The sequence below is a fragment of the Asterias rubens genome, chromosome 12 (genome assembly GCF_902459465.1).
Source record: "Asterias rubens chromosome 12, eAstRub1.3, whole genome shotgun sequence".
Lineage (NCBI taxonomy): Eukaryota > Metazoa > Echinodermata > Asteroidea > Forcipulatida > Asteriidae > Asterias > Asterias rubens.
Genome location: NC_047073.1, coordinates 1753248 through 1770428, shown reverse-complemented (window position 1 = coordinate 1770428; position 17181 = coordinate 1753248). Strand labels below are relative to the sequence as shown.

Here is a 17181-nt window from a genome sequence, read left to right as displayed (position 1 = left end):
ACTCAGTTCATTACTAACAATAAATTTTAGTTTGTCGAAAGTTATTTGATGTTCGAAAAAAAGTGTGGAACTAAATAAAAGTTACCGGAGATGCAATTTATAACAATAATGATATTTCATAGTGACAAATAGGCCTAGCTCATTGATCGTTGTACCTTCAAAACACACAATTCCACACAGTTTGATACCGGGGTCCAATTTCATATGGTAGAAACTATTGCTTAACACTTCAAAATAATTAGCAGGATGACAGTCACACAAGTGGTAGGCCTATTCGCAACATGGCTGATTATTCTTCTACTAAGCATAACTTTGTTTAAGTCTGGGGTTTTTTAGCTTAAACCGGCTCTATAAACTTGGGCACTGTACGAAATTTTAGAGGTTTTTACTGTGTACGTGTGATGTGTTTGTTAAAAGAAATGACAAATATGAAGTTAAAAGAAACAAAAAAGACTCAAAGGAACAAAATTCCCTGCTCAATGCGAGCAGTTACCACTTGATTTTTAACTTGTTTAGCAAAATAATTAATAAGAAAATAAAGGATAATAGAACAACAAGATTAAAAATCGGTTCTGGTATAGGCTACTTTCTTTAATCTGTTGATTGGTCGTTAATTTGATTTAACATTGAATGAATGAAATAGTCACAGAGCTTAGATTTGTGATCAGTTTCCATAGATAGGGCTTGGGGAGGGGGCCTTTTATTAAGTTCTTCTTTCCGTCGCTAAGTTCGAGGTGAGACTTTCTCTCCTTTTTTTGGAGAGTGTACGCCAACAGAGGGCGCTCTCTCAACTTTGCGGTGGACACAAACAATAATGAATCGAAACGCAAGCAAGATCGATGACAGATAGAGGGCGCTATTCCTTTTCGCCCAAGGTTCAGAATTGATTTTAAGGTTTTTTTCAACTTTCAAATAACTGACTCTATTTCTACCTACATGAAGCAGCTATTTTAATGTTTAATACTAACATGACTTTCTAAACAAAATAATGGTTTGTTGAAGATTGATGAGGCTGCGCTTGGACCCTTTTAAAGCTCAAGGCCGGCCCCAGGCCGGAAGGGGACGTTGGGGGGGGGGGGAGGGTTGTATTTTCGGAGAGGGGTGGGGGGGGGTAATATTAATCAGCAAGCCTGCAGCTGAAGATGTTTGCGACTGTTTGTGAGTTAAAAACATTTTACGGAATTATTTTATAACCTAGTTATCATCGAAGGACTATACCATCCATATAATTTGTTTTTAAAGACGACACCAAAAAAAAAAAGCCGTTATTCTAACAAAAAACATCAAAATAATGTTCAAATTTGGCTGTGCTCAAGCCTACTAGAAATACCCTAAGTATTGCCTTTAAGTTTGCAATACATTATTGTTCAACTGTTGTTAAAATTATGTCAATATTGAAGTGTTTGGAAATAGATGTGACCCTGAACAAATGAGTTCCACAAACTACAAATCGATAGCGCACGTCAGACAGGCTCGGTGCCCAACCTCATTGCCACGGTTGTGTACACGCTACCCTTGAAAAGTAAGGCACCAGTCTAGTAACTATAAACCGAAAATCACCTGTTTTGTAGCTATGGGGAAGTCACGTGATATATTTTTTTTACCGGTGCTTGATCACCGGCGTTTGAGTTTGTGCTCCGAAGCGGAAGGGAATTATCAGCCATTGTTCGTGTATTTACATTCCAATGTCGTCTCTTTTTTCCCCTGTTGGCGTGACTGTTGATTATCTATGGATCGGGAAGTTGACTGGAAATTGTGTGAGGGACAAACTTCCTGCTGGGAACTTAGCTTTTCTAGATCGTCATAAAAAAATAAACTTGATTTTACGACAGTTGAGTAAGTTTGCTTTACATGCTTTACAAGTTTTTATATTATTTTCTGTGCTGTTGCGTTTTGTTGGGTACTATTTTGAAGATTGGGGCACGACTCAGATTTGTTGTAGTCTTTACAAACATGGAGGTAGTCACGTTGTGCAGGATTACAAAATTTACTCATTACTCATAGTCTGATAGTGATACTATAGTCATACTGGTATTCATTTCACGATCTCACCCCCAAAAAAACAAAGTCAAATGTTATTGTTGACAGTAAGATAAGGCAGGAACATAACAATTAACATTGACTCTGCTCTGACCTGTGACTGTGTGAGATGGGAGAGGTAGACCCAGTAACTGGGAATCTTTACAAATTGTTTTAAGTTTTGATTGCATTTTTTTAGTCACCAGTTTTTGTAGTCATAACGACCACTTCAATTTGCGGTGTGTTTTAAAAAGCATTATTTAAAATTTTGTATTTTAAAAAATTGTTTGTTTATATTTATTCCTCCATGGTTTATCCAACCAACTTCCAAGTAAACAATTAAATATACCGCTTAACAGTAATATACTATAATAGTTTTAATTATCTAATCTTATTTTCAAATATCAAGTAAAATCAATTGGTTGCTTGTATTTTTTAGCGGAAATGTTTTAAAATTATTTGTTCGAAACTAAATATTCTTTGGTGTTTATATAGTTTGTAATTTTTTTTTAAATTGAATTATTACAGAAGGAACATTACAGAATTGGTTTTGCTAACAAAATCATTCGGCCATCTGGGTCACGAGAGAATTTAGTGAAGAAAAAAACGATTATAAATTTTGCATTTGATGGCAAAATAAAAATTAATAAAGTGCTCATAGCGATAAACTCCAATTGGGAAGTTAAATTATTTATTTCTCGTCAAATATTACATTTCAGACAGAAATATTACAAGGGACGTTTTCAACTATCATCATTATTAGACCTGTATGTGAATCTGTGATCTTCACAAATTTTTTTTCTGTACCGAAAGGGTCCAAAGGCTTTAATGTGAACTATTTATCACAAGAATTGCTTCGCATTTGGTGCTTTAAAGTCAATATAGTCACACCAAGTATTTATTACGCTTTTGAAGCAATTGCAATAATTTTTTGTTCAGGTTGATGTTTTACGCCAAATTTTTTTCATTGACTTATTCATGTTGCAGGGCCATGATGACATTCTGTGGATAGATCGTTATTGCCAGACCATGGATATAAAAGGCTCAAGATCCAACCCAGCCAAACAGTGAGCAGAAAACATTTAGCTACCTCTTCGACGGATGCTCCACAGAAAACCGTTTGCGCTGCCATTCTCCTACGTCTATAAAGTATATTTGCAGTGATAATAAACCCTCACGATTTACCGACCTTCCGCCAAAGCACTCACTGTGCAGCTTAAGTCTACAGCCATCCCTGGAAACCACTGAGTAGTTAAAGGGTTGCTAAGCGATAAATTGGCCAATCAAGAGAACTAACTGCTATTGACTAGAGCAACGACTGTACAGATGCCAAAACATGGAATTATTTTTTGAATGAGCAGAAATTCCGATGGGTCGATAGTGATCAGTCACAGTGAACCTAGATTTAAGGTATTTGTGAATGGAACCTTATAACTCTGGTATCTAGTGAATATGGGTCCTCCGCCAGTTCTGAACTCACAGCTCTGTGTTTGGATATTACCACAACAGGGGAAGCTTTAAAAAAGGTGAGTTTGATGTGGTGTCCTATTTATTCATTTGTTTATTTAATGTGTTTATAAAACATGGGATTTGACATGTTTGAGGCATTGCATGGGGAGGTAATCAATATATATATTTGGTTTGCGCTAACATCTCTCAACAGCTCTGCATAAGCCATTTTTAGACACATGTATGGTGGACACAGCACTATGAGACTATTTGGTTTGGGTATCTGTGCTTCTAGAACTATTTCGGTTTTGTTCCGCTATCGGTTACGGGAGACAATAGTGAAATGAAACTGATATAGTTCTAGGAGTAGAGTATCTGTATTTTGCTGCAGAGCATTCTGAAAAAAAATACAGAGGTTTAAAGAAGCCATGTGCCTTATATCATTTTCTAATATTTTTAGAGATTTTTATTTTTAACCCTCATATCGCAAAACGAAATTCTATAGACACATCACACCAGCTTTGTGCATTGTATGGATGGGATGGCTTAATTTTTGAAGTGCTTAGCGAGGGTGTCTTTGAAGATGTCTAATGAGTTGCTGGAAATCACACTATCAGTCCTTGATGGTGGCCGGAAAAAAACTGCTGCCGTAGATTTTGGTTGAGTGACGAAGTTGATGGAATTGAAGATTGTGTTTTCTGGAGGGTCGAGTGGAATGTTGTGCAAAGTCTTGAAAGGAATTTCAACTAAATTATTTACAAGTTTGTAGATTTGTCTGTATAAAATATACCCAAACCAAACAGTGCACTACTTAAGTGTCCACGGCAACGTACCTCAAAAAGACTTAGTTGCTTGTTACCAAGTAAGTTTTTAAGCTAACAATTATTTGAGAGTGTCTAGTTAAAATACTTTTTCACTGTGTTGTTTTTTTCTGAAGGAAAATGAGTGGTTCCTCATCTGCCAAGAAGGCATCATCAGATGGAGGTGGACAGGATGAGGATGAGGAGAGACTTAAGACATTGGTTCAACCCAAGAAGAAGAAGAAAAGAACACCTGTAGGAATCAATGTCTTGCCAACAAAATATGAAGTTGGTGAGTCACCTTCTATCATGGCTAGTTTGTTGTAGTGTTTTATCTACAGGGCTCAGTTTTATAGCAATTGCTTAAAGGCACTGGACACCTTTGGTGATTGTCAAAGGCCAGCCTTCTCACTTGGTGTATTTTAACATTACAAAACAAACATGTGAAAATTTAAACTCAATTGGTTGTTGAAGTTGCGAGATAACAATAGGAGGAAAAACACCCTTGTCACATGAAGTAGTTTGCTTTCATGTTTGATTTTGAGACCTCACGCGTGAGGTGTCAAAATCAATTCAAACATTTAACTGAGAAATTACTTCTTTCTCAAAAACTACGTTACTTCAGAGGGAGCCGTGTTTCACAATGTACAGCTCTCCATTGCTCGTTACCAAGTAATTTGTTATGCTTACACTTATTTTGAGTAGTTACTAATAGTGTCCAGTGCCGTTAATGGCCATTTTTGTGCTTACTGCGCCGGTTTCCATTTCATGGCCTCACGGCTTCGACACTGTAGACTGAGTATATTTGGTAAATTTGGATTCGATCCTGCCTGATTGATCAATGAACACTTTCCTCCTTATTAATTACACATGTTACCACAGCCCTGCCATAGCAGTCTTCCTGCCCAGTTTTTCTGTTTTAGTTCAAAGAATTATTTTAATGTTACTGTCTTATCGTTCTTGTTTTCTATTTTTAGTACGTATGGTTGCTCAGAAATATGGAGTTCATTCAACAAAAGAAGATGATCCAAACTGGTAGGATTAATAGTTTATAATACTTTTTGCAAATAACCCATAGTTCACAAACCAATTGCCGTTGGTGCACTGTGGAAAATGCTTTTGCCATGGTATCATTTGTAAAGTTTCTATAGAAATTATTATTTTTTTCCTCATAAAAAGGCCCTTGACAGAGACCATGTCATGTTGCCCTGGTCTTTGCCTTGATGCCCCTTCAAAAGTTTTCCATAGACGTTATGATTTTTCCAAAAAGTGAAAATACATTGTACCTGTTGGAAGTGTCGCCTCAAAGATGAAATTCCCTGCCTGGATTGCAGTCATAATTTATTTTGGTTGTTTAATTCTGTGCTCATAAATTTCATTTTTTCCCCCAGCTTTTTGTACTGGAGTGACACAGCGCCCCCATCAGAGAAAATTTCTGAACTCAAGTCATACCAGAGGGTCAACCACTTTCCTGGTATGGGTGAAATATGCAGGAAAGATTCTCTTGCAAGGAATATGTCAAAGTAAGTTGGAGACCAACTCAGAACTCACTCCGCGGTGAAATTTGATATCCTGCTCATATCTGCTTAGCAGACAATTTTAATAAGCAATATCTTTCGCTTTAAAAGCAGCTATGACATTAGGCCATGAAGTCTGCAGCCTTCACGAGCTCACATGGTGTTAAATGGTGTAATAGTTAAAGGCCCACCATTCAGTATTGTGTAGAAATTTGAACAGGGAAACCTGAAGAGCTTTATTGGTGAAATTTAGTATTAATGATATTCTGAAGCATGTTTACACAGGGTTTATATCAACATTACATTTATGTTAGACTAATATTCCCACGTCAATGCTCCAAGTCCAAAGTCCACGAAAACCCTCAATCCATGATTGATTGTATGAATTTTGATCCAAAAAGCCCTTTGTGGTGAGACACTATGGTAGTCAATAATGGTGACAAGTTGAACTCGGTTAAGTGCAATTGCACTGTTTGCTGATACCCAAAATAACTTGATTTGTTACACATTGTGTCTGTCCACACTAATGGTCAGAAAAAGTTGATCTTTTTGAGGAAACACGGTTTATACATGTAGTATACTCCCAAGGGAGCTGAGAAACATTGAAAGGGATGTTATTGGCCCTATGACCAGGGCGCTAATGTAAAGCGCATTGATACGGTTATTGTGAACTGCGCTGTGTAAGAATTATTATTAGAGTTAAAATGAAGGCTAAATGTTAGTAAAACAGGCCACAAGCCTTATATAATATTTGTTTGATTGTTTTATTAGAATGGTCCGAGCCCATCCAGAGGAGTACAACTTCGTTCCAAAGACCTGGATCTTCCCATCTGAGTACAACACCTTCCAGAATTACTTTTTGGATCTCAAGAAACGCAAGAAACATCGGACATTTATCGTCAAGCCATCGAATGGCTCCATGGGCAACGGGTAGGATACATGTATTTAACAGGGCGTCAATTTCCACGTAACCATTGGGCCCAGTGATTTTAGTGTCGGGCCAGTAAAGCTCAATGTCATTGAGGAACAAATGCAAAAGCCAAGTCCAAAAAATTAAACTTTCTTGTGTAAGTCATCAGAGAAAAGTTGGCTCAATGCAACTCCTTGTGTGAAGTCGGCGTAGCTTTAACATGGAACTATAGGCCTTTTCACACTACAAAAAATCTCTGTGTTGGACACGGATACGATCCCGATAATGTGCACTGACCTTTTCACACTACAACTTTTCAACACAGTGTCGATCCGGATGGCACTTTATCCGTGTCGAAACCAACCCTGCCCAGGAGGTGGGTTGATAAATCTCTATCCGTGTCGAAGATTCCAACACGGATAGAAAGCCTTAGTGTGAACACCTCCGGGTTAATTATCTATCCGTATTGAGTGTGCGTGGCACCATCCGCGCACACTACAGTTGTCCAGTGCGTACAAAAGGTGCTGCGTACATAAAAAGTAGCCGCGTCCTGCTTCGATCCGTGTAAGATTTTGCAGTGTTAAACGGTCCCAGAATATACGGATTGAAAGTTACATGTGTAACCAAAAAGCTGATTTCCTGCAGAGCTAGTGTGAAAGCGAAGCTGTTTGTATCCATGTTGAAATTTTACCGAGCCAACACGGAGCCTAACCGGATAAGGTTCGACACGGATAGAAGGTCGAGAGTGTGAAAAGGCGTAATGTCACACTCATTACGAAAAGGATAGTCTCTTGCATACATGTACTTGTTTTGTGGCCAAAGTATTTTTATTTTAGCAACTTGGAAATCCCCTCACCCTTTTCTCTTTTCAGGATCTCCCTCTATAGGAATGGAGAGCGCATCCCACCCACTGAACTCACCATAGTGCAGGAGTATTTGGATAAACCATTCCTCTTGGAGGGGTATAAGTTTGATCTGAGGGTGTATGTCCTGATCACTTCATGTGATCCACTCAGGATATTTCTATTCAACGACGGACTAGTACGAATGAGCACAGAGAAATATTGCAACCCCAACGATAGCAATGTGGTAAGAAAAAACTACATTCTGTTACAAGAAACACCTCACCTCCAATATCTGCAATATACATTTAAAAATCGCATGTGTAAGCAACTCTGCTGCACAAAAAGAAATCGTCAACATTAAGATAGAAAGATATCATTGTTACCATGATTATGTAAGCCGTGAAAATTTAGGTATATGATAAATAAGTATATAAGGCAATTCAGAAAAGCAGTAATAATTCTAACAACTTAAGGCTAGTCCTAAGTTAGGACGTCCGAGTTAATAAGGCTAGTGTGAAATCTACCCCTGGATTGATGCTCAAAAATGAGTATGAGAAATGCAACACTGCTGCATATGCACCATCAAAATTTCCTAATTGCTATGAATAACACTTTTTCAGCAACAATAAGCACAAAAATGTCCTCACAATAAGCGGCACTATAAAATCGATACCCCGTACATATATCCTTCCACCACTTCATTTCTCACTGCCATCAGGATCAGCTGTACATGCACCTGACTAATTACTCCATCAACAAGAAAAGCGGTAACTTTGAGAGGAGCGCTGACGTCAACACAGGAAGTAAACGCTCTATCAAGTTTTTGAATGACTACCTTAGAAAGAACGACTACGATGTCACGCTCATGTGGAAAAAGATCGCTGTGAGTAGTCACCCTAATAGGCCCGGTCACACAGGCCCCGAAAACGAAAATGAGAACAATAAAAATGCACGCCCTCGATTGGTTGAATTGCTCCACGCAGAATACGCCCACGCTCATTCAACCAATCAAGGACGTGAATTTTATCTTTCTCCGGTCTCGTTATCAGGGCCTGTGTGACTGGGCCTTTAAGCTACCCTTATGTTATCGGTAAATGGACCAATTGATTATACTAGATAAAACTGTGGGCTACCCACTTTAACTCCACAGGCATATCACTCAGATGGGATGCAAATCTATGACCTTTTGCAATGCTCAGCATAGCAGATGTCTTGCCACCAGACCACCAAGCTAGCCCGGTGGCTAGAGGCAGTTCAAATCTTATATTGAATGAAACGACTTGGGAATCGACCTGGGAAATGTTGAGGTCACAAACAGACCAACTGGACATGATTTGAAAAGCCCACCAAACATGACAAAAAGGTGGCAACACAACGGTTGTGAGTAACCATTGAATAATGTGTTTTATCCGCGAGTGATAAAATGATTATATTTAAAGATTCAACTTTGAATTTAACCACACAGGATGTAATTATTAAGACGATGATTGTAGCTGAGCCTCATGTACTTCATTCTTATCGGATGTGTCGTCCCGGTCAGTCGTCAGGGAGCGACAGTTGCTGCTTTGAGATCTTGGGATTTGATATCATGCTGGATCGGAAACTCAAACCATGGCTTATAGAGGTATGTACAGAATATTAGCTCATTCATAGACCTTTATGGACATAATCATAATGATATTGTTAATCTTTTTTATATAGCGCTTTACACACCCGAAGGGTGCTTGAAAGGGCTTCTGACATTATTACCCCTAGTCACTGGGCCATTTATTCCATTCCTTAAACCATCTCGGCTCCCTGGGGAGTATACAGCCTGTGCAACAAATATGCACTATTGTCTAAATCAATCACAAGAACCATCTGTGCCTTAACAGGTACCCATTTACCCCTGGTTGGAGAGAAGCAATTATAGTTAATGTATTGTCTCAAGCCGGACTCTTCACAATTCATATTTGTCTATCAATGAACCTGTCAGAAATCTGCGTTCTTGTTCCCAAACTTCAATTTTTCGCATTCAAGGGATCGTGCCTTTTCTATCGCAGCACCAAGGATGTGGAATCATCTTCCTCAGAACATCAGGCAATCTACTTCATTAGCCAATTTCAAAACCTTGCTTAAATTTAACTTTTTTCGAAATAGCTTACTGTCTCGCGCTATGAGCAACTACTGTTCGATTACGTCTTATAAATTTAACGATTGATTGATTGATTGATTGTTGCATTTTCAGATTAATCGAGCTCCAAGTTTTGGCACAGATGAGAAAATCGACTTTGATATAAAGCATGGCGTCCTGACGGATACGTTCAAACTCCTGAACATGAAGCAGTCCGATAAGAGGAAAGGATTAGCAGCTCAGAAAGCCGAGGCACAGAAACGTCTCCTTAGACCCGCAAAGAGATCATCCGTTGAGCTCCCGGTAAGAAGATTAATTGAATAGTGTTGACTTGGTTGGAAGCTGAATCAAAGTGAGGTTCCCGCACAAATGTAGCGTGTCGACGCTGTTGTTTTACGTAACTGCACTTGATTGGTTGATGAAGGGTGCCCTGCCCAGAAAAGCCCCGGAGAAATATGTGCAAGGTCATAAAAAGACCAACGGGAAAGCCTACCCAACATGGCCAAACTACCCACGGTGGCAACGGTTGCGGGTGTCCATTGAATAATGTATTTTATCAGCGAGTGATAAAATGAAGTATTTAAGAGATGCACTAATTGCATCTGGGGCAAAAGAGTATTATTTCAACAAAAAACAAATCCTTTTTCTTTTTTAGGACAATGAGAAACAGAAGGCAGCCATCGAGAAGAGGAAACAGGAACTCAAAGAAAAATTAGTCCAGGTTCGGCGAGACAACGCAAGGGAGGACTACGAGAATCGCAACATGGGTTCCTTCCGTAGGATCTATCCTCCTCAAGATAAGATGAGTCAGGACGGATATTACACTCTACTGACCGATGCCTTCCAGTTGTTCCTGTCAGGGAGGGCGGCTGCTCTGCAGAGAGATGCTTCTCAGGCCTATAACAATAGTCTTAGGGTGAGTAGAGACTAATAATAATAATTATAATAATAATAATAATAACCCGTTTTTATATATTGTTTTTCATGCCCAAGGGGTGTCTCAAAGCGCATCCGACATTATTACCCCTGGGGTGGATTTCAAAAAGGTAGTCCTAACTTAGGACTAGTCCTAGGCAATGCTAAGAGATAGGACTAGTCCTAAGTTAGGACCAGTAACTCATCCTAACTTAGGACTGGTCCTATCTCTTAGCATTGCCTAGGACTAGTCCTAAGTTAGGACTACCTTTGTGAAATCCACCCCTGGTCACTGGGCCTTAAATCATTCCTTAAACCATCTCAGCTCCCTGGGGAGTATACATCCTGTGCACAATGTATATGCGCTACTCGGCTAAACCAATCACAAGAACCATCTCTGCCCTCACAGGTACCCATTTACCCCTGGGTGGAGATAAGCAGCAAGTTTCAGTGTGCACCATGGTTAACTAAAGGTTGACCATTTAACTCGAACCGAGGATGGTTAGCCTTTTGAGGTATGGCGACGGAGTGCACTGTTTGGTTTGGGTGTATATAGACAAATTTACCCTCACCAAATATTGTCATAGTATTGTGTCCACCATACCTCAAAAAGGCTTATTGGTTGACTACTTTGGTCGACCATTTGGAACCAGCCTCTGACGCCAGAATGTTGACACAACCTCTCGTCCACTCTTTGGCGTCATTCATGAGCCTCGAAGTGTGACAAAATCAGTGATTGTGACTCAAGTAGCCAGATTCTCATACAAAGTTGTTGTTGTTAATTATAGGAGGAAGATATTCTTGATATGTTACAGCAGTTTGATACGTCGGCAGGGCACCAGGGAATGGCAGCTAGAGGACCAAAGGTAACTAGAGAGCAGCGTGTAGATTTGACGAATGATTTCATTCAAAATAAAAAAATTGCATGGACCAAGTTTCATTAAAAGAAATTGATGTTGATTTGACCCATCACATGATAACTCTTGCTTGCATGAATTTAGGAGTCCTCATGAATGACTGTTGAGTGCACTTTTAAGGCAATGCTTGCTAATGCTTGCGCAATTAGACGCTCACTATCCTTAACATGCGGTTTGACTCAAAAACCAAGGGCAGACTGTAGCCACATGTGGCGTATATAGCCTAGCAGTAAAGAGCACTGGACTCAAGCTCTGGTGTTTTTGATCAGCAAAGTGTTGGTTCGGGTCCCAGTCGTGACACCAATGTCCTAAAGCAAGACACATAAGCACGATGCTTCGTCCTTTGGATGGGACTTAAAGCTGTTGGTCCTGTGTGTTATATAACGCACGTAAAAGAACCCAGTGCACTTATCGAAAAGATCATCAATGTAAGGTATCAATTTGCTTTTTAATCATTGCAATCTATTTTCCCGTCACTACAGCCACTTTCTTGCATGCCAAGCATCTCCGATCAAGTCCCGGAAGACGAAGAGGAAGAATACGACGAGAGCATGTCTTGCGAGCTCTCTCTCCCGGACTCCACTCAAGAATCCATCAGCAGTAACAACTCCACCATGAACAACCATCTCCCGAGGCCCTCGCGCTCGCTCACCCGCGCCATGCAGGCTACACCGATGCTTAAACAGCGCCCTCAATCAGCTAAGGGACCAAAGTCGCGACCCCAGTCGGCAGTGAAGGGAGGCGGAGCGACAACCGCTGGCGTCAGGTCACGGTCTCTGACCAGACCGATGTCATCTATTGGAAGGAAGCTGTCCGGAATGAGCCTCAATCAAGCCATGGTACATGTTATAATAATAAATAATTACAATAAGAAAAACTTGTAAGGTGCACATGTTCACCCTTCTGTGTGTTCAAGGCGCAGTAAAACCAAAAACAAAACAAAACAAAACAGACAAAACAAAACTAGGACTTGAAAACCTGTGACGTAAAATCAGATTTGAGAAGAGATTCAAATTTTGTGGTACAAAGACAAGATCTAAGATTAAGTGGTAGAGAGTTCCAGATGTGTGGCGCATCTGAAGAAAAAGACCTGTCACACCAAGGTAAGCCTTGCATGCATCATGTCAGGTTCCTATTTCATAAAGCCTGTAAGCACAAAAACTTGCTAAATACAGAAAAGTGTTGGGTGGGTGTATATTCAAGTAGGAACCACAAAAGTCAACTACGTTTGTGAACTTTAATTTGGTTGTTTTTTCTTAAGGATGATGCGTTGGCAACCGCTGCGGCTAAAGAGAGAGAGGAAGAGACAATGAAGAGGACATTCAACGCTTTGAACGACATGAGAATCAAATTCCCTGGGAAGACGGATGAAGAGGCAGAATGGGTCTTATCACAGGTAGGGCTAGCTGCAGGGTCTAAATTGGCAGCAACCTTGCATAAGTGTCAACCTCATTCGCTGTGGAACGCGTCTCACCTATACATATTCATCAAGCTGACTCGCTTCAGATTTTCAAGGGACTTTTAATGACTCAGTTGTTTGAATCTTTCTCACCGTGTCATTTTTCTTGCTTTTCGAGAATGCCTTGCTTGATTGTAACACCCTTGAAGTGTGACTTTGAAATATCAAAATATATTGGATATTTGAATTAGTTCTGTGGTTGATCCACTCTGTGTAACAGACGACGCAGGAACGCACTGTCAAAAGACGCATCAAGACATTGAGCAACTGGTCCCCTTCTTTTTTGATCAGGTGATACGTCCAACTGTATGCAGTTTAGGGTGAACACATAAAACATTGCATAAAATTACGTGCATTTTTACATTCGCATACTTAAGCCGTGTCCGAATTGGTGGCTGCGGCTGTGGCTATGACCGTTGCCAGGGGTGTTGCTACGGGCGTCCTATACTTCAATGCATAATGACGCGGCAATCTGGCCGTAGCCAAGGCCGTAGCCGCCAATTCGTATCCGGCCTTAGTGCCAGACGAGCGCCATAAAGGCGCCCGAATGTTTTTGACAATCCTGCACACAAAGCAGTCAGTTTTGGTTAGTCATACAGCGTTGAATTTCAGTGCTACCCCTTCGAAGGGTTAGTAAGGAGAGGTTTTGATACGAAGCACTGGCCATGGCAACTAGGCTGCTTTAGAGTGGCCCTCTTGCCAAATCCACTTAAAGGACGAATCATCGTGCTTAAGTGTCTTGCTTAAGGACACACAGGTGTCACGACTGGGACTCGAACCCACACTCTGCTGATCAGAAACACCAGATCCTGGTGCTCTTTACCAATAGGCCATGACACGCCATCATTGCAAGGGGTTCAAACAAATGTCTTTGTCCCTTTTTATTTAGATACATGAAAACTGGAAGTTCCACAAGCCTCGGATAGCATCCTACTGGCTGGTGAAGTTGGACTCCATCAAGAGACGTAAAGTCATCGACATTGTCAGGTCTAACGTGAGGGCTCTTCTGCAGCGGACTTGGCGTTCCAATGACGTTGATAATCTCAGATTGTATCGGATCTTCACGCGAGTCTTCAACAGACTTCTTTGGAGTCATGGTCAGGGATTGTGGAACTGCTTCTCAAGCACAGGGTAAGTTTTGCAAAGTAATTTTCCTGGATAATCTATTTAGTTTTTTACTAAGCTCAAAGGGTTGCAGACAATTGCACTACACAATGTATGGGCACTAAGGTGATATGATAAAATTCACTTTGCTTTTGCATTCGTATGATGCACCTATCGTAATATACTTTGTACCTTAATAATAACAATAATACACAACCTTTATTAGGCGCTTTATACGGTTGTTTCTAAGCGCACATCCAGTATTTTTCTGCAAGATGTGGGACTACGTCTGATTTATGAGACCCCAGCTTTAACATGTAATGGTTTTTAAGGTGCTGTGGCGCAATATGCAGCCAATCCAACCAGAAACACCAGGCGAACCCCTTCTCTTTTCAATAAGTGCACTGGGTTCTTTTACCTGCGTTACACAACACATAGGACCAATGGCTTTACGTCCCGGATCCGAAGGACATAGCATCATGGTTAAGTATCTTGCTTAAGGACATAGGTGTCACGACTGGGACTTGAACCCACACCATGCACACACTGCTAATCAGAAACACCAGAGTTTGAGTCCGGTACTCTTAACCGCCAAGCCACGACACGCACTCTGGACACTCCAAAAGGTTCTGAAAAATAATATAACGTATGGGCACAAACATTTTTTTAGGAATCTGTGTGAAGTGGTTAAATGTTTGTTTATTTGTATTTTTCTCTACATAGAAATTCCTGGGAGATGATCTTCAGCAAGAGCTCAGATGTGATCTCTAGTACCGAGATGAGTTGCAGCCGTCGTATCGTCCAGCTCTGTCGAGACTGTCTACTCATTGTCTATCAGTTTGCTGCAGAGGCCAAAGGTCAAACTGCACCCACCGTTGCCATGGGTGATGGATCAGCGCAAAGGTCAGCTAGCTGTTGTCATTTTAACATTGAGTTTCATAAGTCAGTTGTAATATTAACAAATAAAGTTGAAGTTTGGACTCGATTCTTCATAATGAGTTTTCCGTAAATATTTTGTGATCATCAATTTTTATTACAAATGTTCTTCCTTATTCCGTTCAGGCCTGTCCAGCTGAGACCATCCAGCCTAAGGATGAGCACATGGAATAGCTCCAGTAGTCCCACGGTCATGACGCCGATCAGCCAACGGATGTCACGCCTCTACCCTAGCTTTACCTTGGACAATTCATGAGAGCACGATGTAGGGCCTTGAAAGAAGACTACCAGTAAGAGTTCTCAGTTTTTTAGCGCTGAGGATTTGAACTGTTGACGCCGATCAGCCAACAAATGTCACGCCATTGTCCTAGCTTTACCTTGGACAATTCATGAGAGCACGATGTAGTGCCTTAAAAGAAGACTACCAGTAAGAGTACTCAGCCAACGAATGTCACGTCTTTACCCTAGCTTTTCCGTGAACAATTCATGAGAGCATGATGCAGTGCCATGAAAGAAGACTACTAATGATGGTACTTGGTTTTGTAGATCAGCCAATGATTGTCCAACGCCTTTACCCTGGCCTTTCCTTGAACAATTCATGAGAACACGATGAAAGTCCCTTGAAAGAAGACTATGATGGTACTTGGTTTTGTAGATCAGCCAATGAATGTCACACCTCTCGCTCGCCAACTAGCTTTTCCTTGGACAATTCATGAGAGCACGATGCAGTGCCTTGAAAGAAGACTATTTGTGATGGTACTTGGGTTTGTCGAAATGAGGATGAACTTTTGAGAGGGAACTGCTTGGGAAGTTCACGGTCGCTCGATTAAAAAACTGAACATGTCCCCATTTTTTGTAGGGTTTGCCTGATCATAGATGAACAGTGCAGTTTCTAATAATGCATTTTGATATTTACATACAGACTTGTTACAAATTGCACTTGCATTGGAAAATCTCATAGTCTATGGGAAACTTTTGAAGGGGCACCAAGGCCAAGACCAGGGGCGACAGAGGCCATGATACAGTAACTATAACAACTATAACAGGACTGCAGCTTTGCACTTGTAAGGGCAATAAGAGATCAGAGTATTATTTCTAATAACGGTCCCAATTTCATGGAGCTGCTTTTGAAAGCAAATTTCTGCTAAGCAGAAATGAGCAGGAAACCAGTCACATATTGTACATGTGACATCTTAGTTTGGCTGGTGACCTTATTCTGGTAAGCATAATGTTGTTGTGCTTAGCTGGTTAAGCAGCTCTGACTCCAAGATGTGCCTGTGGATTATGTGTGTGTCGTTTGGTTAGAATTATATTAAGTCTTTATGTTAATTTATAATAAACCATTTTTTATTATAAATTTCTTTTTTACAAATTTAAATGCAAATTTTGAAGTTTGATATTATTTTTAATAACTTTTGAGTCTTTCTTCCAAAATATAATTATATATTGGAGGACAAATAAAGTACTCACCAAAAGCTATAAATGTAACCAACTGTACATTAATAATTGACTCTTTTTTATTAATAGAAACTTTGTATGATGCTCTTTGTTGAATTTCATTCATTTATTTATAATTGGTCATCTTTAATTTTTTTTTGTTTTTTTTGTTTTTGTTTTGGGGGGGGGGGCAGTTTGGGAGAGTTTGAGCACTGTTTCTTGTTAAAGTTTTGTTTTTAAATACAATTTGTAGTTAATAACTGTCATCAGTTATGATTCTATACCAGTGCCATGTTTAACAAAATATTAAAACTTTTACAAATTATTTTGTAGGGGCCTTCCCTTGTACATGAAAATATAAATACAGTCCTTTCTCCAGAGGTTTTCTTTGGCCTTAAAGGCACTGGACACTATTGATAACTACTCAAAATAATTGTGATCAGAAAAACTTACTTGGTACAAGAAATGGAGAGCTGTTGCTATTATAAAACATTGTGAGAAACTACTCCCTCTGAAGTAACGTAGTTTTTGAGAAAGAAGTAACTTCTCACTCAAATAATAAAATACAGCAGGCCTGAAGCCTTTTATTAGGCATCTGAAAGCATACAAACTTGTGCAAATAGGGTGTTTTTTCTTTCACTATTTTTGATGACTTCGATGACCAAGTGAGCCCAAATTTTCACAAGTTGGTTATTTTATGCATATGTTGGTGTACACCAAGTGAGGATACTGGTCTTTGACAATTACCAAAGGTGTCCAG

General features: G+C 39.9%; 1 protein-coding gene across 1 annotated transcript; it reads left to right on the top strand.

Annotated features, from left to right (window-relative positions):
* The first annotated feature begins 1648 nt into the window (after nt 1-1648).
* LOC117298020 (tubulin polyglutamylase TTLL7-like) lies at nt 1649-16059 on the top strand. The gene is made up of 17 exons (XM_033781240.1): nt 1649-1836; nt 3007-3545; nt 4406-4560; nt 5246-5303; nt 5660-5791; nt 6557-6715; nt 7568-7784; nt 8259-8423; nt 9006-9164; nt 9768-9956; nt 10309-10569; nt 11357-11434; nt 11968-12324; nt 12747-12881; nt 13834-14075; nt 14772-14951; nt 15111-16059. The coding sequence occupies exons 3-17, from the start codon at nt 4410-4412 to the stop codon at nt 15238-15240; spliced, it is 2613 nt and encodes an 870-aa protein (XP_033637131.1). The 5' UTR covers nt 1649-1836; nt 3007-3545; nt 4406-4409; the 3' UTR covers nt 15241-16059.
* Nucleotides 16060-17181: the final 1122 nt, after the last annotated feature.

Bases quoted from the DNA above. Each gene is read 5' to 3' on its own strand.
- LOC117298020 (XM_033781240.1), top strand. From the start codon at position 4,410: ATGAGTGGTTCCTCATCTGCCAAGAAGGCATCATCAGATGGAGGTGGA. The intron at 10,570-11,356 runs GTGAGTAGAGAC...TGTTAATTATAG, and splicing joins CCTATAACAATAGTCTTAGG to GAGGAAGATATTCTTGATAT. The intron at 12,882-13,833 runs GTAGGGCTAGCT...CTTTTTATTTAG, and splicing joins CAGAATGGGTCTTATCACAG to ATACATGAAAACTGGAAGTT.